This window comes from Pelobates fuscus, chromosome 1 (assembly GCF_036172605.1).
Source record: "Pelobates fuscus isolate aPelFus1 chromosome 1, aPelFus1.pri, whole genome shotgun sequence".
In the NCBI taxonomy this organism is placed as follows: Eukaryota; Metazoa; Chordata; class Amphibia; order Anura; family Pelobatidae; genus Pelobates; species Pelobates fuscus.
The window spans coordinates 422,559,780-422,581,120 of record NC_086317.1 but is presented as its reverse complement, the minus strand read 5'-3'; the positions used below and the strand labels follow the sequence as shown (position 1 = coordinate 422,581,120).

General features: G+C 39.1%; 2 protein-coding genes across 6 annotated transcripts in view; one reads left to right on the top strand and one right to left on the bottom strand.

Annotated features, from left to right (window-relative positions):
• The window catches only part of CAB39L (calcium binding protein 39 like), a 51,920-nt gene extending 35,642 nt beyond the window's left edge, over window positions 1-16,278 (bottom strand). The window contains exon 1 of one of the 5 annotated variants that reach the window (XM_063428747.1): window positions 16,192-16,278. The gene's annotated coding sequence lies outside the window, so the exon portion shown is untranslated. Of the gene's footprint in view, window positions 1-2,416; window positions 2,652-15,765; window positions 15,952-16,172 lie in introns of those variants that run through there. The other 4 variants (XM_063428762.1, XM_063428754.1, XM_063428778.1 and 1 more) reach the window with 4 other exon arrangements.
• Window positions 16,279-16,397: 119 nt separating this feature from the next.
• Window positions 16,398-21,341, top strand: part of SETDB2 (SET domain bifurcated histone lysine methyltransferase 2) — a 38,979-nt gene continuing 34,035 nt past the window's right edge. The window contains exons 1-2 of the mRNA XM_063428731.1: window positions 16,398-16,763; window positions 19,179-19,270. Coding sequence (XP_063284801.1) covers window positions 19,183-19,270 — 88 coding nt within the window. The 5' untranslated portion in view covers window positions 16,398-16,763; window positions 19,179-19,182. The remainder of the gene's footprint in view (window positions 16,764-19,178; window positions 19,271-21,341) is intronic.

The window sequence follows — 21,341 nt, the reverse complement described above, 5'->3', positions numbered from 1 at the left end:
TAAATTAAAAGGACTTGGGAACAATTATAGTTCACAAACTAGACAACACTATGCAATGCTGGTCTGTTGCTGCAATAGCTAGTAGTGTTAGCAAAAGTGCTTTTGAGTATTTTTTTTTTTTTTTTTTTTTTTAAAGGGGTTTTGATTGACAGGATACAAATCAACAGTAAGACCCTACCTTGAATATGCGTTGCATATTGCAGGATATTGCAGAACTAGAAAAGGTGCGGAGGCGAGCTACAAATCCATTAGTTATGAGGAAATGCTAGAAAAACTTAAAGGGGATATGAGATCGCACAATACAAATATATACAGGCAAACCGCTATGTGCTAACCTGTTCACTAGAAGGAATATACAACAGACAAGAGTTCACTCATTGAGACTGGAAGAAAAGAGTTGTTCCTTACAGCAGAGGAAAGGGTTCCATACAGTAAGAACTATAAAGATGTGGGATTCTCTCCCTAAAGAGGTCGCGCTATCAGATTCTATAGATAGCTTTTAAAAAGGCTTGGATGATTTTCTACATGACCAGAATATTCAAGAATATACCGTAATTGATATTTATGCTATGGGTTGTTTTGCCAAGGAGAAATCTGATTGCCATTACGGAGTCAAGAAGGAATTTTTCCGCCTTTTGTAACATGATTGCAAATGGCAACAATTGGGGGAGGGAAGTTGCCTCATTTTAAATGTACAGCATAAAAGAATTGAACTTCAGAATTGGATCAACAGCATAAAGGTTCAGAATTGAACTTGGTTTGACTTTAGTCTCTCAGCCTAGGCAACTATGTATGTGAGGGTCAGCAATGTGGAGATTGAATCATTCCTTTCAACTTTGTTCTGTTCGGGAAAGTAAATGTATAAAATAATATAGTCATGTCATGTCCCATTCTTCTGTTCTAAGTAAAAGCAGATGGCCAAGTTACCTTTTATTACAGCCATTCTAATGCAGAACAACATAAATGGAACACATGGAGATGTCATACAAAGTCTTGTCATTCTTCGCTTTATATGAAGTTTATGAGCTCTTTTGCAAAGATTTCGCTCTGGATTCTAATGTGCAATGTTCTGTTTGTACCTTGCCTGCTTTTATCTTCCTCTTGTCTGCTATCGGACTACTGACTAGTCTAATGTTGCTGAATGTGAGTTGACTGTCCTGACCTTTTGCATCTGAGTTACTGGTCCAGACAGCAGGCCTCTTCTCCATCACATTGTCAAGTACAGACTCGCATCGCAAGAAAAGACCAAGTGCCACTATACTCTCATGCATTTGCAGGGACAAGTGGCTAATTCTACTTTTCTACAGTCACTGGTCAGCCAGGTGACATGCCTGGATTGGAATCTACTGCTCACCTGTACCAGCCAAACAGCTCATTTTAAAACATCATAAAAAGTCAACAGAATAAATATCTAATTAACAGCAACTTCAAGATTTATAACTATAAAAAATATATACAAGAGCAGAAAAAAGTAGCAAATCAGACATGCGGGAATGGACATGTTTAAAACCAAATGTTAAGATTCGGCATAAAATGGGGGCAATATTATAAATCTGTTATCAAAAACTATATATATATATATATATATATATATATATATATATATATATATACACACACACACACACACACACACACACACACACACACACACCACATTTGCTCATATATACACCAAGTGGCTCTCCAGAAAAAATGTATATTGATATGATGACCCTCACTCTAGGTATAAGACTAGTGGATAGTTATGCAAAAAGCAATCTTGAAGAATACATTTAAAAAAAATAAAATTAAAAAACCTCACAGGCTATGGGAAAACATTTCAAAATGAGTTATCAAACATTTTATTACTGCCAATTGAGACGTGGGTCACCATATAAAAAGCAAGGCACTTCTCAGTGTTTTTTGAAGATGAATTGGCTTTCTTACAAATGAATTGAGCAAGCAAGCATGTGATTGAAACAGTCTGTAAAACATCCTGTTTGCGGTTTTATTTCTTTACACCTTTATTTTCTTACAAAGTTGGGTTTATCGGTTTGTAAGAAAACACTAAATGTTCTACATTTCATAAAATCCTATATTATCCAACACCATATTATTGACAACAAGCCATTTAATCCTTTTAAACGATTGCAGACGTACACAATTACACATAGGATAGTTTTGAAATTCTATATAAAAAAAAAACAAAAAAAAACGAGAGTAACATAGTTCTGGAAGAGATAACTCAACTACATCCCAATGCTTCAAGTTAGTCCTCTTGATCTAATACAACTCCCCCAATCCCTACAAAACAGACAACACTTACTAATATTTCTAGAGCAGCTACAGAGGTTAGCCATGCAATATGCACTATTTGAAGAATTAAAAAAACAAAACAAACACAAAACATGAATTTCACCAACATATAACTTACTCGGAGCTCCCCAGAAATAAGCAGAACTTCTACTGAAGACTCTGATGATGACAGTGTGATTGCATATCCGAAAAGCTGACTATTCTGTATTCTACTTCGTTTAAAGTACGTCTTCCCTGCAAAGTGATCTAGTATCAAGATGCCTGTTATCAGCTTCCTTTCTCTCTCTGGTAACTGGCCAATATCCCTTGGACTATTCACAAAAGACAAATCGATGGTTTGCAGTAGAGAGCAGCAGTAAATTTCCACTCGTAGGATCAGATTCGGTCTCATTTGTCCCTTCTGCTCTGTGTGTACGATTTCTTGTTGAACCAGCTCTCTGTTGAACTGAGCTGCTCATCAAAGGAATGTGTGGAAAAGAAAAATACTAAATGAATCTGTCAAAAGGATACTCGGAGGATAAAGTCCCACAGAGAATGGGCTTACTCTTGATGTGCCTTAACGCTCATTGTTTACCCCGTCAAGGTATTTAGTGCAAAATAATTACAAGCTGTAACTACTGGAGCGCCAGAACATTTTAGCAGGTTTAAGGGAAAGTTTCAAAATAATGAGATTTAGAGCGAATATATATATTTTTAACTGTGATTAAAGCAGCACTGTCTTTTGTGGGCGGTTTGTATTTATTTTTTGCACGAACTCTCCCAATGTGACAGAACCGCTTGCATGGTGGTTGTCATTTGGGATATATCGCTGTACTTACTTGAAGTACTCACGCCTCCCTGGTGCAATTTGTACATTGTATAATATGGCAAATTCCCATCGCCCAATACTTGGGACATGAAGATCCGGGTATAAAGCAGACAGATTTTATTTTTTCTGCCTTTCTGAGGGCAAGCAGCAGGGCAATGAGCGTTTTCCAAGTAAGCTTATTTTTTTTCTCTGTTTTTCCATTTAGATCTACTTTAACAAACATGTTAAGTGAATAACAACAACTATGTCCATGGCGCTAGGCAGGGGTCCCAATCTGAAATTATTGTGTGTGTCAGGACAAGTAGATCGGGCTTTGCCCGTTTCCACATTTTATCAAACATCTAGTAACCCAAATAATCCCTAATTTATCTTGTTTATATATTTTGATTATTTTGAAGGGTCCCAGAGAATCAAAGTCAACTAGATCATTCTATATAAAAATAAGCAAAAAAATTATAATAAAATGATTGTAGACATTAGGAATAAGGCATGTATACTTAAGAGGTATCCTCTTGGTAATAGATTTGAATTAGTATATGGCACGTGATGCTTTGTTGTCTTTAAAATTAGGAGAATGTTTCTCTTTATATTCCTCTTCCACTATGTTCAGTTATATCTATCTACCTAAAGAGAGATACACTTATGTTGCCTGCATTGGTAGGAGTGGTCTGAGGATTTATAATGCTCCACTCCCACAGAGCTCTCTATTGTTCATAGTTAGTGTTGTTCTCCCCCCCATACACACACACACACACACACACAACTCTCACAGTATCTCTGCGTGATTTCATTTTTCTTACTTTTTTCTTTCATTCTTTACAATACATACCTACAGGTGGCCCTCTTTATGTTGGGTACAGTACCAGGGTACATGATGTCACAACACCCCCTTTTTTGTTTCTGCCTCTTATGCAGTATTTCTCCAATAGTGCAGTTGTATATGTCACCAAGAAGCACAAGAATGTTTTTTGGTTTTTATTTTTGCTTTTGCGAGTTCTAGTTAATAGCTTTCATAAGTGGAAAGCCAATACTTGAACTAGTAGTCCAGAAACTCCTGTCTAAACAGGACACGATGCTTTGAAGTATGCTAGTCACTATCCAGCCTCTCCACAATGTGCAGACACTGAGGTAGGTTGTAATTTACAGGTGACAAGACACACATATGCAGATCTCTATGTGTGGCTAATGACATTGCTAATATTTTCCCTCGAAGATTCAAGTTTTCAAGCCTAGATCTTCATCTGGCCTGTTACTCACAGCTGCGATCACTGACTGTGTGTTAATTTGCTGTCCCCCCAAACAAAAGGGGTAGGCCTCATAAGCTTTGGCTTATCAATTGAGGCATCTGCTGGTTTATTACTGTGACTGACATTTATCTTTCATTGTCTTCAGTTAATATTTCCGTGGCTCATCTCATTTTTTTTTTTAATTTTATATTAGTAACCCTCACAACTCTTATGTTATATATCTCCCATGGACGCTTTCCTGGTACTGTCCCATTTTGGTCCATAGGTAGCAGAAACACGAGAATCCTCATACTTTTCCCATAAGGTCCATTTAAGTATACTCTAGCAGGGATAAGCAACCTTCGGCACTCCAGATGTTGTGGACTATATCCCCATAATGCTCTTACACCCATAACGCTAGCAAAGCATCACGGGTGGGGTGTAGTCCAAAACATCTGGAGTGCCGAAGTTTGCCTATGCCCCCCCCTCCCCACTTCCTCCATCCACTTACATCTAGTTTGGCTACATTAGATTAACAATTCAAGTGGGTGGGTATGGGGAAATTTTTTACCACCAGGCTGGCTGTTTCCCTCTGGAATCTGTTGGTAGGTCCCTACTGTATGATACGCTTCGTACAACCATAATCAAAATCCCACCCTTCACTTGTTGTTTCTCAAACAAGACTGCCTATTCCTGCAATGTTTTAATGGTATATGGTATATATATCTGCAGAGAGTTATCAACTAGTGTCCCAAGGATAATGATGGAATGGAATGTCTGGAAACAGCACCAAAAGCAAGCCTATTTTTATTTTTTACATATATTTAATATTAATATAATTTATTAACAAAATTGAGGTCACTTCCAGCCTGCTGCAATTCTCCAACAGAGAAAAATCTATATATTCTGTTGGTTCTATTGGGTCTTGTTCCGTTTCTGAACTTTAGTCTGGGAATTCTGTGTACAGAACCTGCATTCTGTCACTGAAAACTCACTAATAATGTTTTGTTTTTTTAAAAAATGTGACAATTTTTATTGTTTTCTTTCACAACAGGTGGTGGTGGGGTGGGGTACAAAAAAAAAGGGGGGGGGGGTCAGCATCATACCATTTTTCACAAGCCACAAGAGGTATAGGCAAATACATTAGTTCGTCAGTTTGTTAATACAACAGGGAAATGCATTAAGTACCCAACCACTTTTCATTCGTTGTGTCCCAACATGTCCCTGCCTATTGTATCTCCATTAGGTGTCTCTAGCTCCAGTACGGGGTAGGGCAGGGAACCATTATATAGGGTGCACCCATCTCCATGCTTCCCAGGTTGCCAGTGTCGTTTAGTTAGGTGGGCAGATGCTATGAAAGCGCTTTTAGGAGATTTGTTGGTTATCTACCTCCGCAAGGAATGTCTCTATGGACGGGATATTGCAAGATTTTCATGCCCGTGCGATTACGCGTTGGGCTGTAAATAAGAGGTGGTAAGCAATTTTTCTTATATATGGAGGTGTCCTGGGGAGAGCAAAAGAAGCAGATATATGCATGGGTCATATTGTAGTCCGGTGTGGGTACTAATAATGTTTTTGGGGAATTACCGTAATTCACTGTATTACTGCAATACCATTGGTGAAAGGTGGAAGAGTGTAGGAAGACAGAGAGATAAAAAGACACACACATAGGCAGGCAAAAAAATGGCAACACATATTCCACTGCAATATACCAAAAGATATTGAATATTTCATTTATTCTTTCAATTGGATATCACAAACGTATATGACACAGCCAATGAAAGTCCACAGTCCAGTTACTGACACACACCCTTCCCAAGAACAGAACAGAAAGGGCAGTTAAAAATAGGTTGACCTCACGTAGAGATCCCAATGTTAAAACAAGAAATGCAGGAGCCTGCTTCTAGCCTTCATTTCCATAACAAACAACGTGAGCAGGTTTGTTCTATAACTGGACGGTATTTAACACTTTATCGCTTTCCAGTATATTAGTACCGACAAATTCTAAAATGCTTTAAACATCTCAAATCTACTTTACAAGTGTTTCTATCCAGTTTGTTTCTCTACCTTCCCATATTTTTAACATTTAGTAGACATACCAGGCAATATATGCCCAAGCGACAATAAAGGAATTCCTCATAATAAAGCATTGGTTTTGTCATGGTATTGTCTTATAGAGAATCCAATTTATCTTTTGGTTTGATTACATACACCCTAATTATTTGCACGGTAATTTATATTTGGGACTTCATTGTTAAATCAAATAATTTTTTTCTATATTGCTCTAATTATAGGTGTTACTCCAAAACTTTGGTTCCTTTTGGAACATATATTTTGATTTTACTTTGTGGATTTATTTTCCTTTTAGATAACATCTTCGAGCAGTAAAAGTTATGGAGCCTAGAGCTTCTCTCTAAGCGTGGTTAGTTAATTTTTTTTTATTTACTAAAATACTGGTTACTTAAAGGACCACTATAGGCACCCAGACCACTTCAGCTCAATGAAGTGGTCTGGGTGCCAGGTCCGTCTAGGGTTAACCCTGCAGCTGTAAACATAACAGTTTCATTGACTCATTGACAGCCGCTAGAGGCGCTTCCATGCTTCTACAGCATTCAGTCCCTATGTACAAGCTAAACGAACGTTTACCTGTGCACTATCCAAATACGAATATACACCCTTAACTAACAAAGGATTGTAGCACCACTTTATGGCCATGAAATGTAAACTCAGCTACCAAGATCAAGGCCGGGTTACAAGGCAACCATCCTGTTTGCTACTCAGGGTTAAATATTTTGTAGGATTCGCATCAAAGCGTCTGAGCAAATGCAACCAAAGTCATTATCAGCATAAAACTCTGAGGTTTGCCTTGACAGGTGAAAGATTTTGTGTGTGTGTGTCATTATAAACACATAACTTATTGTTTGGAATTGTACAGGTATTAATTTAATATCTTTACATTTCAAATAAATGAAACAAAAAAAGTTAAACAAAATAAATAATTCTTCAGTATCCACAGATCGATAGTCTTTGAAGATAAGACAGAATTTCCTGAACTTGAATGACCTTTCCTTCCCAGAGCGGATATTGATGCTCATTTACACCAAACTGCCTTTGAATCCTAATGCTACACAAATATGTGGTTTTTGTTAATTGTTCCACAAAATTTCATAACTAACCCAGAACAGAATTAAAAAAACAGTATCATAACATTTGCCTGGAAGGTTTCCACATTTGAAGGCAGGAAGATGTTATTTTGTAATCGTTTTTAATGAATGAAATTTGGAAATAGTTCTGAACTCAACTGCCAAATATCTCTGACTATAGTGATTGTAGACTCCTGAGTGTAATGGTTAGCTATATATTTAGATTTGTATTTATACATATCAAGTTAAAGGGACACTATAGGCACCCAGTCCACTTCATCTCATTGAAGTGGTCTGGCTGCAGTGACCCTGTCCCCTTAACCCTGCAATGTTAATTATTGCAGTTTCTGAGAAATTACAGTAATTAAATTGCAGGACTAGGACTGCCTCTAGTGGCTGTCAAACAGCTTCTATAGGCCCTTCCTGGATGCTAGGCAACATTTGGTCGCCTAACTGATGCTGCACGTGCTCACGCTCTGCATCAGGACATCCAACGTCAGTGAAATCCCCATAGGAAAACATTGCAGCAATGCTTTCGTATAAGGAGGACCTAATGCGCTTGGCAGTGCTCGGCGCACAGGTGATACGGAGCGCTGACCCAGCTGGAATCGGGTAAAACAGTAAGGGTTTATCAACCCTTACACTGCCGGGGTGGGGAGGGAAGTACAGTGCTAGAATATTCCTAGTTATATAATAATTATTATATTACAGGGTTAAAGGAACACTATAGTGTCAGGAACACAAACATGTACTCCTGACCCTATAGTGTTAAAACCACCATCTAGCTCTCCCTGGCCCCTCTTGCCTCCCGAAATATGGTAAAAACTTGTATTCAAGTCTGGAGCTGCTAGCTCTGGCACTGATCTGCTGACATCATCACAAGTGGTGGCCTGGGCCAATCACAACGCTTACCCATAGGATTGGCTGAGACTGTGAAGGAGGCAGATCAGGGGCAGAGCCAGCACAATTCAAACACAGCCCTGGCCAATCAGCATCTGCTCATAGAGATGAGATGAATTGAATCAATGCATCTATAGGAGGAAAGTTCAGTGTCTGCATGCAGAGGGTGGAGACACTGAATGTTGTGATGCATTTTAGGCAGCAATGACCCAGAAAGGATCTCTAGCAGCCATCTGAGGAGTGATGTTATCCAGTGAAGGCCAGTGAAGATATCCCTAGGCTGTAATGTAAACACTGCATTTTCTCTGAAAAGACAGTGTTTACAGCAAAAAGCCTGAAGGGAATTATTCTACTCACCAGAACAAATTCACTAAACTGTAGTTGTTCTGGTGACTATATAGTGTCCCTTTAACTAACTCTCTAGTTGGTATGTCCAGCCCCGGTGAATATGCTATGCTTTGAATTGGTGAGTTTATTTAAAGCCTGGCTAGTAGAATAGGACTTGAATTTTTAAGCCCTGCATATAGTAGCAATATTAATGACACACTTTACAGCACTGGATGTACAATGAGCTATATCAGACAATAATAAAAGGATACAGAAAGTTTTGTAATTTCCTGTATACAAACTTGCAATACATAACATGGATGTAACAGTGAAAACACAAAGTACAGAGAAGGGTGTGGAGCAGACTAGCACTATAGGTAAAGCAGGGGTGGGTCCTACTGTAAATATAATGAGTACCAGATTACCTCTTGAAATAGACACGTTTTGAAAATCTTTGAAGATGAAAGTGAGGATAAAAGAAAACCAGGAGATCCTGTAATAGTGAGTTAAAGAGATGTAGGGCACGTTGGTTACATTCTTGTAAAGTGGGAGAGGAACATTTGATGTGAGAAGTGCAGTCTTAGTAGGGACGTGAGCAAACAGTGCAATGTTTGGTCAGTCCAGTAGAAATTAAAGGGACACTATAGTCACCTGAACAACTTTAGCTTAATGAAGCAGTTTTGGTGTATTGAACATGCCCCTGCAGCCTCACTGCTTAATCCTCTGCCATTTAGGAGTTAAATCCCTTTGTTTATGAACCCTAGTCACACCTCCCTGCATGTGACTTGCACAGCCTTCCATAAACACTTCCTGTAAAGAGAGCCCTATTTAGGCTTTCTGTATTGCAAGTTCTGTTTAATTAAGATTTTCTTATCCCCTGCTATGTTAATAGCTTGCTAGACCATGCAAGAGCCTCCTGTGTGTGATTAAAGTTCAATTTAGAGATTGAGATACAATTATTTAAGGTAAATTACATCTGTTTGAAAGTGAAACCAGTTTTTTTTTCATGCAGGCTCTGTCAATCATAGCCAGGGGAGGTGTAGCTAGGGCTGCATAAACAGAAACAAAGTGATTTAAAGGGACTCTCCAGCCAAGCCTCTTTACTCACCTGGTTCCAGCGCCGGGAGCCTCGTGAAGCCACACCCCCTATTTCGTCAAAATGACGAAATAGGCGGGCGCGAGCAGGGAGCAATCAGACGCTTCCATTTGGAAGTGTCATTTCTCCCTTGTGCGAATGCGCGGCTTCGCCACACATGCGCACATACTTCAGAGGGCGGCATTCATGCTGCCCTCTGAAGTCCTGAGCGCACTACCGCGCATGGTGTGCGCGGCCGCAAACTGAGCTGAGTGACAGCTCAGCTCGCGGTCTTTGCCCGCCCCCCTCCTCTGCTGACAGGCTGGAGAGACAAGGCGCGCACACAGTGCCTTCTCTCTCCTGCACACGTCAGACGTATTTTAATACGTCTGACGTGTACAGGGCCTTTTTAGGGCCCTGCATGATAGGAAGTCCCTCTGGTGGCCGTCTGAGTGACGGCCACTGGAGGTATTCCTATCAATCAATGTAAACACTGTATTTTGTCTGAAAATACAGTGTTTACATTAGATTGCCAGCAGGGAGCTATAGATCATACCTGAACAACTACATTAAGCTGTAGTTGTTCAGGTGACTATAGTGTCCCTTTAATTCCTAAATGAAAGTGAATTGAGCAGTGAAATTGCAGGGGAATGATCTATACACTAAAACAGCTTTATTTAGCTAAAGTAATTTAGGTGACTATAGTGTTCCTTTAACTTTAGTCTAAATGCAACGGTGAACAAAAGTGGAGTTTTGCTTGCAAAACGGCGTACTTGCAACACCCCCCATGCATCACATTTACGAAAGCTTCTCACAAAGCCATCCCTGTTAACTTCTACGTCAATAATAGTGCATGGTAGTAAACCGAACATGGGGCAAAAGCTCCCGTATCCAATGGTATTCTGTGGGTACACCTTTCTCATCACAAAAAACAATTTGAAGGGGAAAAGTATAGTTAGTCTGAAGAGGCTTTCTTAATTTATCAAGCATATAATAGACATCACTAAGTGTCAAACTGTAGAGCTTAAGCCGGTAATGCTCCCAAAGAGAACCCTTTCACCAGCAAAAAGCCACCAACTCTCTTTACTGCCAACTGCTAAAGGCTGTACATGGTACTGCAGGTGGTTTATTATACAATCGTTCGATACAATGACAAGTCTAGCCATCGTCACGTTCTTAAATTATTTATTGAAAAAGTCAGGTGGTGACAAGTAAGTACCTTACTGTGCATTGTGTGATCTTTATCAAGACAAAACACCATAAACAGATGTCTTGGTTTTAGGGTTGTATACATATAGTAAACTTTTTTGTTGTTGTTCACATTCTTGGAATTAGGTTTTTATACGTGTATAGCTGCATAGTGCCTAGCTATTCAGGTTTAATAGATCTCACTGAAGCCTTAGCTTATGCTAGATCCTAAACAATGGATGGCTGTGCTATTACTAAATAACACAACTGTTGAAAAGCTTCTCTAAATGGACCTCTAGAGACGAGGTGCACGGAGGGGAGAAATGGATAACGTCTGAGGAGAACTGCACAAAGCACAGTGATGCATTTATTTACGGTAAAGCGCTGACACAAAAAGGGTCTTAATGTACAAATGCAAAATACGTTTTCATAGCAAAATAACAGCACCTCTCATTTCAAACAACGACCAACTTGGGTTTTACCTTCAATATTACTCAAACATTGATTGCAAAAACATTCCGATGATTTTACACTAAACCCAAGCATGCATGTCTTACTCTTTAGTGAGCAAATACAATCAACGTAGTACGCTAGTTTTTCCCAAACTGCAACCATCCCAACACTCAATTAGCACATTCGCAGACACATTTATGTCACATCAACAAATCAAAACGATTCATGACCAAGGCAGGGCCGATCACAGTGGGCAAATGTAATGATTGCTAGGAGATTTTAACGTATTCTGCAGTTTTATACTAGCTCGCTGGCTCAAAAAAAATATATAAATAAAAATACAATTGCCTTGCAAAATGCTAGCAATTCTAAGTAAATGTCAACGCTTTGCAATTTTCTGTACTTATTCACCACTATTGGGATGGTGGGGGAGCAGAATGAGAAGAAGCGTACTCCATAAAAACAACTTAAAAGATTCTGAAACAATATAGAAAAAAAAACAACAACTTATTAGGGCCGATTACCGTACATGTGATTTAACACTAGAGAGAGTACAATGTGACCATGCCTTTTAAAAAAGTATGAAAAAACTTGTTTTCATTATAGATTCCTTTGAATAATTCTTTTGGACGTGTTCCTGATTTGCAAACATTCAAGCACAGCCAGATACTATAAACTAAACAGCAAGTCCCCGGTTCTGTCCTTCTATAAATATATATCTTTCTACCTTTATTTAAAGTCAGGCGAATTATATGATCTTCAGACGAAGAAAATGTTAAAAGAAACTGTGCAAAAGTAGAATTAATTACTAGTATTAGTTGTTAATTAATACATCTATAAATATCTTGCTGATCTTCATGTGGACATTTAGCAGCATTATCTCCAGATTCCCATGCACAATGCAGGAAGGAAACACTGTCTCATTGTTCCAATACCTTCATTTTCTCAATTAAATTTGCCAGGTAGTACAAGAGTCATTTTACAGGATCATGTGTTATTAGACATAGAACACTGCAGAGCATATTGGCTGTGTAATAATGGAAGACTTTGTCTACATTTTTAGCATACTGTCATATGACCGTGGGAAAACAATCCTATACATATGGTCTTTCCTTACATAATTTAGATTCTGCGTAATACAATAATGGTTTTATTGTTGAAATACGCAACAATTCTAGCTACTATATTGTGCTCAATACGTACATGTAATCTTGCATCACCACAAACGGTCATGAACATATTTTTAAAAAATGAGTGCCAAAATTGCATACTTTCGGAATTTAAGTTTATTGTTGACCATGAGCTTCAGCAGTGTTTCCAAAACCAGTCCTCAAGACCCATCAACAGTCCAGGTATTTATTAGAATAAACCAGGAAAATTAATAAATCCAGGATTGTTGGTGGGCCATGAGGACTGGTTTGGGAAACACTGTCTATAGCACACAAGGCCCAACACTGAAAATACCCCAGCAGTCTTCTATATGTTTAGTATGTAAAGCAACCACCTATGAAGTATGCATGTAATACTTTACAAGGGATCTGTCAAGGGTGAGAAATTCAAAATAAGCCATTGACAAGTGCTATTTATTTTCGTTCTATATGGCTGATTCACTAAAAATCATAAATAAATAAATATATATATGCTGTGGAATCATGACTACCTTCTGAATAGGCACAGTCAAGGCATTTTATGCAAATGACTACACTTTTTTCCCACAATGTCCCTGAACTATTATCAGTTAGCATAATATGCATGCTGCCACTTTGAAGTGTCCATTTTACTGAATATCTGACAAGCTGAGCTCATGGGCAGAAATACCCATCAAATTCAGAACTGGAACCAATCTGACGAAAGCTAGCAGATAATGCTATTGCTTCCATACACACTGCCAATCAACAAAAAAATGTTTACTGAACTGCTAGTACAACAACAGCTAGTTGGCAGGTTTACCCGTGTACAGGCAAACCATCAGGAAGCAACAGAAAGCCATGCCCAAACGCTCTCCAAAACAAACATAGCATACTTGAGAGCAATCAGCGTCAGCATATTAATCTAACTCAGCCAATGATAACAAGATGATCCCTTCATAGTGCAATGTTTTATAACCTACTGAAGTAGTCATTGCCGATGTCCATTTAAAAAAAAAAAACACAATTAAACTATAACAGGACTTATAATGTGCAGAAAACAAACAAAAAAATGTTTGTTTTTTTCCCTAATGCACTTTAATATGATTGAACACTAGAGCTAAACTGTAAGACTTTAAAATATTAAATAAACAGTTGTAGACTATACTTAAACTGATACTATAGGTGCCAAAACAACTTTGGCTTAATGAAGCAGTTTTTGTGTATAGATCATGACCCTGCACAGTCTCATTGCTCAATTCTCTGGTATTTATAAGTTAGATCACAGGAGTCACACCTCCCCTGCCTGTGACTCACACAGCCTGTATGAAGAACAATAGTTTAAAGGGACACTGTAGGGACCCAGACCACTTCAGTTTTGTATTCTTGGCACTACAGTATCCCTTTAATTTTCAATCATATGTGAAAGGAACTCGATAGAGACAGGAATACAAACATATTTCTGGCCCTATAGTGTTAAACTGCTTAGGTTACCGCCCCCCTCAGATCCTTCTAAAAAGGGATTTAATTCACCTTTTCTCCCACACCGTGCCAGTCTTGCAGCGGCTTGCACTGCCTCCATGGTGAGATCATCAATCTTGATAATCTCAGCCAACCCAATGATTTCCCATAGGAAAGTATTGGGAGGCTATCGTACATGCACAGCAAAATTCCACGATGTGCCAATCAGCATCTCCTCATAGAGATGCAGTGAATCAATTAATTAACTTGCTTTAGAATTTTCGATCTCCTGCACTTTAAAATGAACTTTAATTACACACAGAGGCTCCTGCAGGGTCTAGAAGGCTATTAACAGAGCATGAGATTATACATTTTAAATTAAAGGGACTGTGCAATAAAGGGAGTGTTTAGGAAGGCTGTGCAATTCACATACAGGGAGGTATGACAAGGGCAGCATAAACAAAATTATTTAACGCCTAAATGGCATGGAATTGAGCAATGAGACTGCAGAGGCACGATCTTTACACCAAAACTGCTTTGTTAACCTACAGTTGTTTTGGTGCCTATAGTATCCCTTTAACAGGAGTTCTATTTTTATTTTACTAGATATACTTACCTGTTTCACAGGAATATCAGCACTATTACAAGATATAATTCACATTGAATTTCAAAGAACACGTTTGTTCACAGCGTTCTAACAATAAAATGTAATGTTGGATGAGTCACATTAGACGCAAGCAGTTCAATTTTATGATAACTGACATTTTAAGCATGAAGAATAATGATAAAAAATAAACACAAAATTGTTTGTTTAGAAACAGGAGTACAGTATTAGTGATGCTTCCTGAACATTATAAATAAAATAGTCATGCCTATGTAGTGCAGTAAGGACATCAAACTGCGCCTTGGTAACTACCAGAAGAATTTACTGAAGAATTATTGAACCAATTTTCTTCACGGTTTGCCTAAAGTATGCTGGCATCATTACATAAAACACATTAGTTCAATTATGTCATTAACTTCTTCAGCCATACTAGACCCTACAAAGAATAAAATGACAGGGGTAATAACAGCATGCCACTAAGAAATATTAACATGGACAAATAATAAAAAAATAAAGTTTTTTATTATCTATAGTTCAATAAAATCCATGGAATCCCTAAGCATAACCTGATACATACAAGTTTAATGGACACATGCAAGCACTTTAGTTAACAAAACAATCTCCAGGAAGATGTTGAATTTTTTTCCACCCCCAGGTCACAAATAAGCTCCAATTTCAATGACGAAAACAAATCACAGAATCAATCAAGCAAACCGAAAACCAAACAGAAACTTTCAGATAAATATCAAACTATAGGCAGTTCATGTGAGAAGGATCCTTTATCTAGATTCCGAATACTGGGCTGAAAAGTGAATTCTCAAAGAAGGCACATGCCAAGTATGCATAGATCAGAAGTCCTTATAATTTCAGGGTTAAAATTAACTATACAAAGGGTATAAACAAACAAACCTACAAGGATTTCCCAGTACATACCAACATGCCATGTCAACATGCTACATGTCAACATGCTGCATACCAACATGCCATGTCAACATGCTGCATACCAACATGCCATGTCAACATGCTGCATACCAACATGCTACATACCAACACGCCATGTCAACATGCTACATACCAACACGCCATGTCAACATGCTACATACCAACATACAATGTCAACATGCTACATTTGTCAGCCCTGGAGGTTTAAAATACCTGGTTATGGCTGTAGAAGGAAAGCAGAGGTTTAGCAAAGTCCTAGAGACACATTATAACACAGCCATTAGTGTCCGGGTCTGTGCAAGTTTAACACAGACTGGATCAGGGGTGGCCAAAAGGTAGATCCCAGCAGATGTCAGAACTACAACTCCCGTGATGCTTTGCCAGCCACAGGCAAAGCGGAGCATGTAGGGAGTTGTAGTTCTAGGCAGACAGGAGCTCTGGCTGTGTTTCCCTGTGATCTCCCTGCACACAGAGAGCCAGCCAGCCACCATGAGTGACCCTTCTCCAGGGGAGAGGCCTGAGGGGAACTCCATGCCAGGGAGAGGATGTGCCCATAGACTGTGTATAGAGAGAGAACACACACACACACACACACACAGGGTGTAATGGCGGACACGTACAGCATGTACGTACACTGACCCGGTATCCGCCGCTCGGTGCCCGCTGTCTGGCTGCGCTCCTTCCTGCTGCCTCTCCTCTCCCACCTCTCGTGTCAGAAACAGCCAGCGCTTCCGTACTGGGCGGGGCCACTCTGACACTCTAGTGCTGCCATGGCAACGGCCGAGACTGACAGGCGGGAGGAGCAGTAGGGCGCCGCGGCAGTTGGGCACGGCCAGCGACGCGCAAGCGCAGTCGAACTACAACTCCCGTGATGCTCCAGCTATCCGTTTGCCGAAGAAGGCTCACGGGAATCGTAGTTCGGCAAATGACGTATGAGAGTTTACAGTTTTTTTTTTTAAAGCCCTGTGAGTTTTCAGTCTCTACTAATGTCGCACGTTATTTGATGGAAGAGGCACGCGGCAAGTTCGGGATACAAAAAAAGGCTTCGGGGCTTCCGGTTTCGTTCACGGTGTTACTGCGCCACGGTCGCCACACACAAGATGGCCGCCGGTGACCGGATGGACAGGGCGGAAGTGACGTGTGTATGACAGGACATTTTACTTCCGGTTTAATTGAGTGAATGGCGCTTAAGCAATGTTTTGATTCATTTGGTGGGTGAGTTCTGCTTCCTTGAAATTTAATTATTTAAATTTTTTTTTCCTATTTCCATTTTATGGCAACCTATTGACCCCCAGACTATTATATAATGGGTGATTGTCTATAGGGGCACATTGTGCAACAACATGGGAGAATTCTAAGCTTAGCTTTTCGCTGGTCCATTCATGGTGTAATTAATAACTCTCTCTATATTATATGTTATGGCACATCACCCATCATTGTGAGGTGCAGCTAAGTGAATGTTCCCTCTAAGTATTTTTGTGTGAGCGCCCCATCACTGAAACACTTAAAGGGATTCTCCACTGCCGAAATAAATAAATAATAAAAAGTAATAAAACCACTGTTTAGTAGATATAACCCAAATTAAAACCGTGTGTGCGTTTAATAACGCATTTATTTTCATTGGGCTTATAGCTAAAGACAATAACTTGAACATGGAATAAATCCCAGAGAGCAGGTGCCAGGAAAACTAGAATGTACCTTTTATTGTTACTAATTAAAGCCGAATTATTGTAACAAAAAAAACACATACAAACCTATAATGAAAAGGTAGCGGCTAGGGAAAAACTGATACAAAAAAATCTAATGTGTATCTACAGTGCACCTAAATCAGCTTAATTCAAATAGAAAGATTATAGACACTCAAAGAGCTGCCCGACCAGTGAAGTGCTGCTGCTTTTTAATTGTGTGGTTTTGTTTTGTTTTTATTATTATTCACAATAAAGGTTATGCTTTAATTTTCTTGTTAATTACTCAGGGATTTATTCCCTGTTTTACTTGTTATTGTATCTTTCTAGGGGTTATCTCCCCCCTCCACCCCTCCTTCTAGAAGTCCTAGAATTTTTACAAGTGGCGCTTTTGTTCCCCTACCTTGCTCCCTTTCTTTCTATATCTACACACCGTTTGCAAAAACCTGTAGTTATCTTGACTGCAGCCTTTGAGTCCTCATCTTTTTCCCTAACCCAGACTGTCTGTTTGTCCAATAACAGTGAATGCTTTTTTCTTTCTGTCAGTAAGTACTCTGACATCTGCCATTTTTCCATGCTCCGCTTCAGAGATGGTTCTTCATACACTTTTACCACTCTGCAATTTGGTCCAATGCATCTCCAAGGACAGGCTTCCCCTAACTCTGGCCCTCCAGATGTTGCTGAACTACAACTCCCATGATTCTCAGCCTATCTATTTCATTAATAGAATCATGGGAGTTTTAGTTAAGCAACATCTGGAGGGCCGGCTTTTGGAGATGCTGATTGGCCATTACAATAGCTTTCCTTTGTGAAAATATTGGATTGGCTGAGCTCATCAATTTTGATCTTGGCCTAGGAGGCCGATATGGGGTGGAGCCAGCGCCAGCAGACCCGCTTGGTGCTGGAATAAAGGTGCATAAACTATCCTTTCAAATAGCTGACCAGGGAAGCTTGGGGACTAAAAATTGCTCTCACAGCTATAGTGACATGAATAGTTGTTTGTATTCCTGTCATTATAGTCTTCCTTATTGTCTGGCTATAGTTGGACCCAGTAATCAAAACCAGGCTGAATCAGTGAAAGATTAGGTGTGTTTTTTTTTTCGTTTTTTTTACCTCTATGACTGGTTTAATCAGCAGAGCTGTCCAAATATCCTGCTCAAAGTACTATTACTTTAAAAAAAAAAAAAATCTCCAATAGATATATATTTAGTGAAGCCATTGCTGGATAGAAGATAAGAGACTGACAAATAGATTATCTGAAATTAAAGGACCACTCTAGGCACCCAGACCACTTCAGCTTAATGAAGTGGTATGGGTGCCAGGTCCAGCTAGGGTTAACTAATTTTTTTATAAACATAGCAGTTTCAGAGAAACTGCTATGTTTATCAATTAGTTAAGCCTTCCCCTTTTTCCTCTAGTGGCTGTCTCACTGACAGCCGCTAGAGGCGTTTGCGTGATTCTCACTGTGAAAATCACAGTGAGAGCACGCAAGCGTCCATAGGAAAGCATTATGAATGCTTTCCTATGCGACCGGCTGAATGCGCGCGCAGCTCTTGCCGCGCGTGCGCATTCAGCCGACGAGGAGGAACGGAGGCGGAGAGGAGGAGGAGAGCTCCCCGCCCAGCGCTGGAAAAAGGTAAGTTTTAACCCTTTTCCCCTTTCCAGAGCCGGGCGGGAGGGGGTCCCTGAGGGTGAGGGCACCCTCAGGGCACTCTAGTGCCAGGAAAACGAGTATGCTTTCCTGGCACTAGAGTGGTCCTTTAAGCCATTCTATAAGGTGCATTAATTGGCTTTCCACAAGTTTAGTCCTAATTTAACCGTTTTATCTTATAGAATTCACTAATAACAGGTGTTCTGTGTGCAAGTGCGAAACCGTAATTGGCTGTTTACGCTAATATCAAAAGTCTTCTCTTGTGTTTGTTTTTTTTCTTCAAAATACAGGACAATGAGACAGGCAGAGCCTAATGATGGTGAATCAAACGTGACATGTTTTTCAGATAATCTGTCTGCATTATCTTGGGATATTACTGAAAGTAAGTTGAGCATTTCATGGTTCTGTGTTTTTTTTTTTTTATTCTGGAAATGGCCATACTATTATGATTTACTTTGAAAAAAAGTGGATAAAGTACCCCATTCACTCTACTGTAGATTTCAGTTTAGATGAAAACTAGATTAGATTTTAGTTTACCTCTATGACTGGCTGTACAAGGTGTAATCAGCAGAGCTGTGGAAATATCCTTTTCAGAGTACTGTAACATTTATAAATGGTATAACAAAAGTGTTCTGTGTTTACAGGCGCTTTGCATAAATTACATCAAGTGCTCTAATGTGACAGCTGCTCCCACACAAAAAAACAGGAACTCTCCAATCCTGTCGTAATTCAATGTGAAAAAATACACTAATTTACATACACAGTATGAAATAGTGAGAGTGTGTAGCGCTTAATTTAGTAAACTTACTCCACAGGAGATCCCTCAGAGTATAAAGGGTTGATAATCTATTTGAACAAAAATAGAGAAAAATATAGTGCACACTGTGTAAAACGTAGTATTAATACACCACACAATAAAGGACACACTCACGTGGTTTAGAGCCTATTAGGATTGGCTCTGATCACTTGCGCCTTGTGTCCTTTTAGGTGACACACACCTTACTCTCCAAACGAAATTTTTCCTCAAAAGGGAGAGAGAAAGACAGGGGAAAATCGCCCTAGTATTAAAATCTTTAACGTAATCTGATAGCAAGTTTAAAAGCACATAGGTGAAGATTGCTTCTCACCTGAAAGAGAGCCTGTGACCTGGCTCAAAGTAGATCAGCATATGAGTCCTTTTAGGGATGACTCTTTCCCTCTTTGATAGGATGGAAAATGCACCAAATATGTATTCTAATAAAAAATAACTATTTATTTCACAAATTATAAAATCAACTGATACATACAATATAAGGTGAATCCGAAACGCGTTTCGCCGGTTCCGTCCGGCTTTCTCAATCGGTCGACCGATTGAGAAAGCCGGACGGAACCGGCGAAACGCGTTTCGGATTCACCTTATATTGTATGTATCAGTTGATTTTATAATTTGTGAAATAAATAGTTATTTTTTATTAGAATACATATTTGGTGCATTTTCCATCCTATCAAAGAGGGAAAGAGTCATCCCTAAAAGGACTCATATGCTGATCTACTTTGAGCCAGGTCACAGGCTCTCTTTCAGGTGAGAAGCAATCTTCACCTATGTGCTTTTAAACTTGCTATCAGATTACGTTAAAGATTTTAATACTAGGGCGATTTTCCCCTGTCTTTCTCTCTCCCTTTTGAGGAAAAATTTTGTTTGGAGAGTAAGGTGTGTGTCACCTAAAAGGACACAAGGCGCAAGTGATCAGAGCCAATCCTCATAGGCTCTAAACCACGTGAGTGTGTCCTTTATTGTGTGGTGTATTAATACTACGTTTTACACAGTGTGCACTATATTTTTCTCTATTTTTGTTCAAATAGATTATCAACCCTTTATACTCTGAGGGATCTCCTGTGGAGTAAGTTTACTAAATTAAGCGCTACACACTCTCACTATTTCATACTGTGTATGTAAATTAGTGTATTTTTTCACACTGTAACATTTATGTTTAAAAGTTATTTATTTTTCCCACAAGAACACATCTCCATTTTCACCCATACACAGGATTAACTTGTTGACTATTTTCACAATGAAAATAGTCTTTTGTGGGGCTATAATTTCAACTAAGCAGCTGGAAAAACTGCATAAGTCAATATATGTTTTGGTTGGTGTGTTATAGTAGGACAAGATAATTCATAAACCACTTTCTTACTCCTGGTCTAAAACTTCTTCAGCTTATTTTATATCCTAAATGTATTTTGCCTGGATTGTCCTGTATTCCCCATTGAAGTGCAGATTTGGTCATGATGCCAAAAGAATATTGTAACATTGAGAAGACTTTCATTTCGTTCAAGCATTTCTTCACTGTTTTCAATTGTTTTCTAAAGGAATGAAAACCTCTAACGTCTTTGGTGGATTAAGCGGGCTATAGTTGTTGCTTATTTTTCGGTGATTCAGACCCTTCCGAATCTGCTTAAAACTTAATACGTGT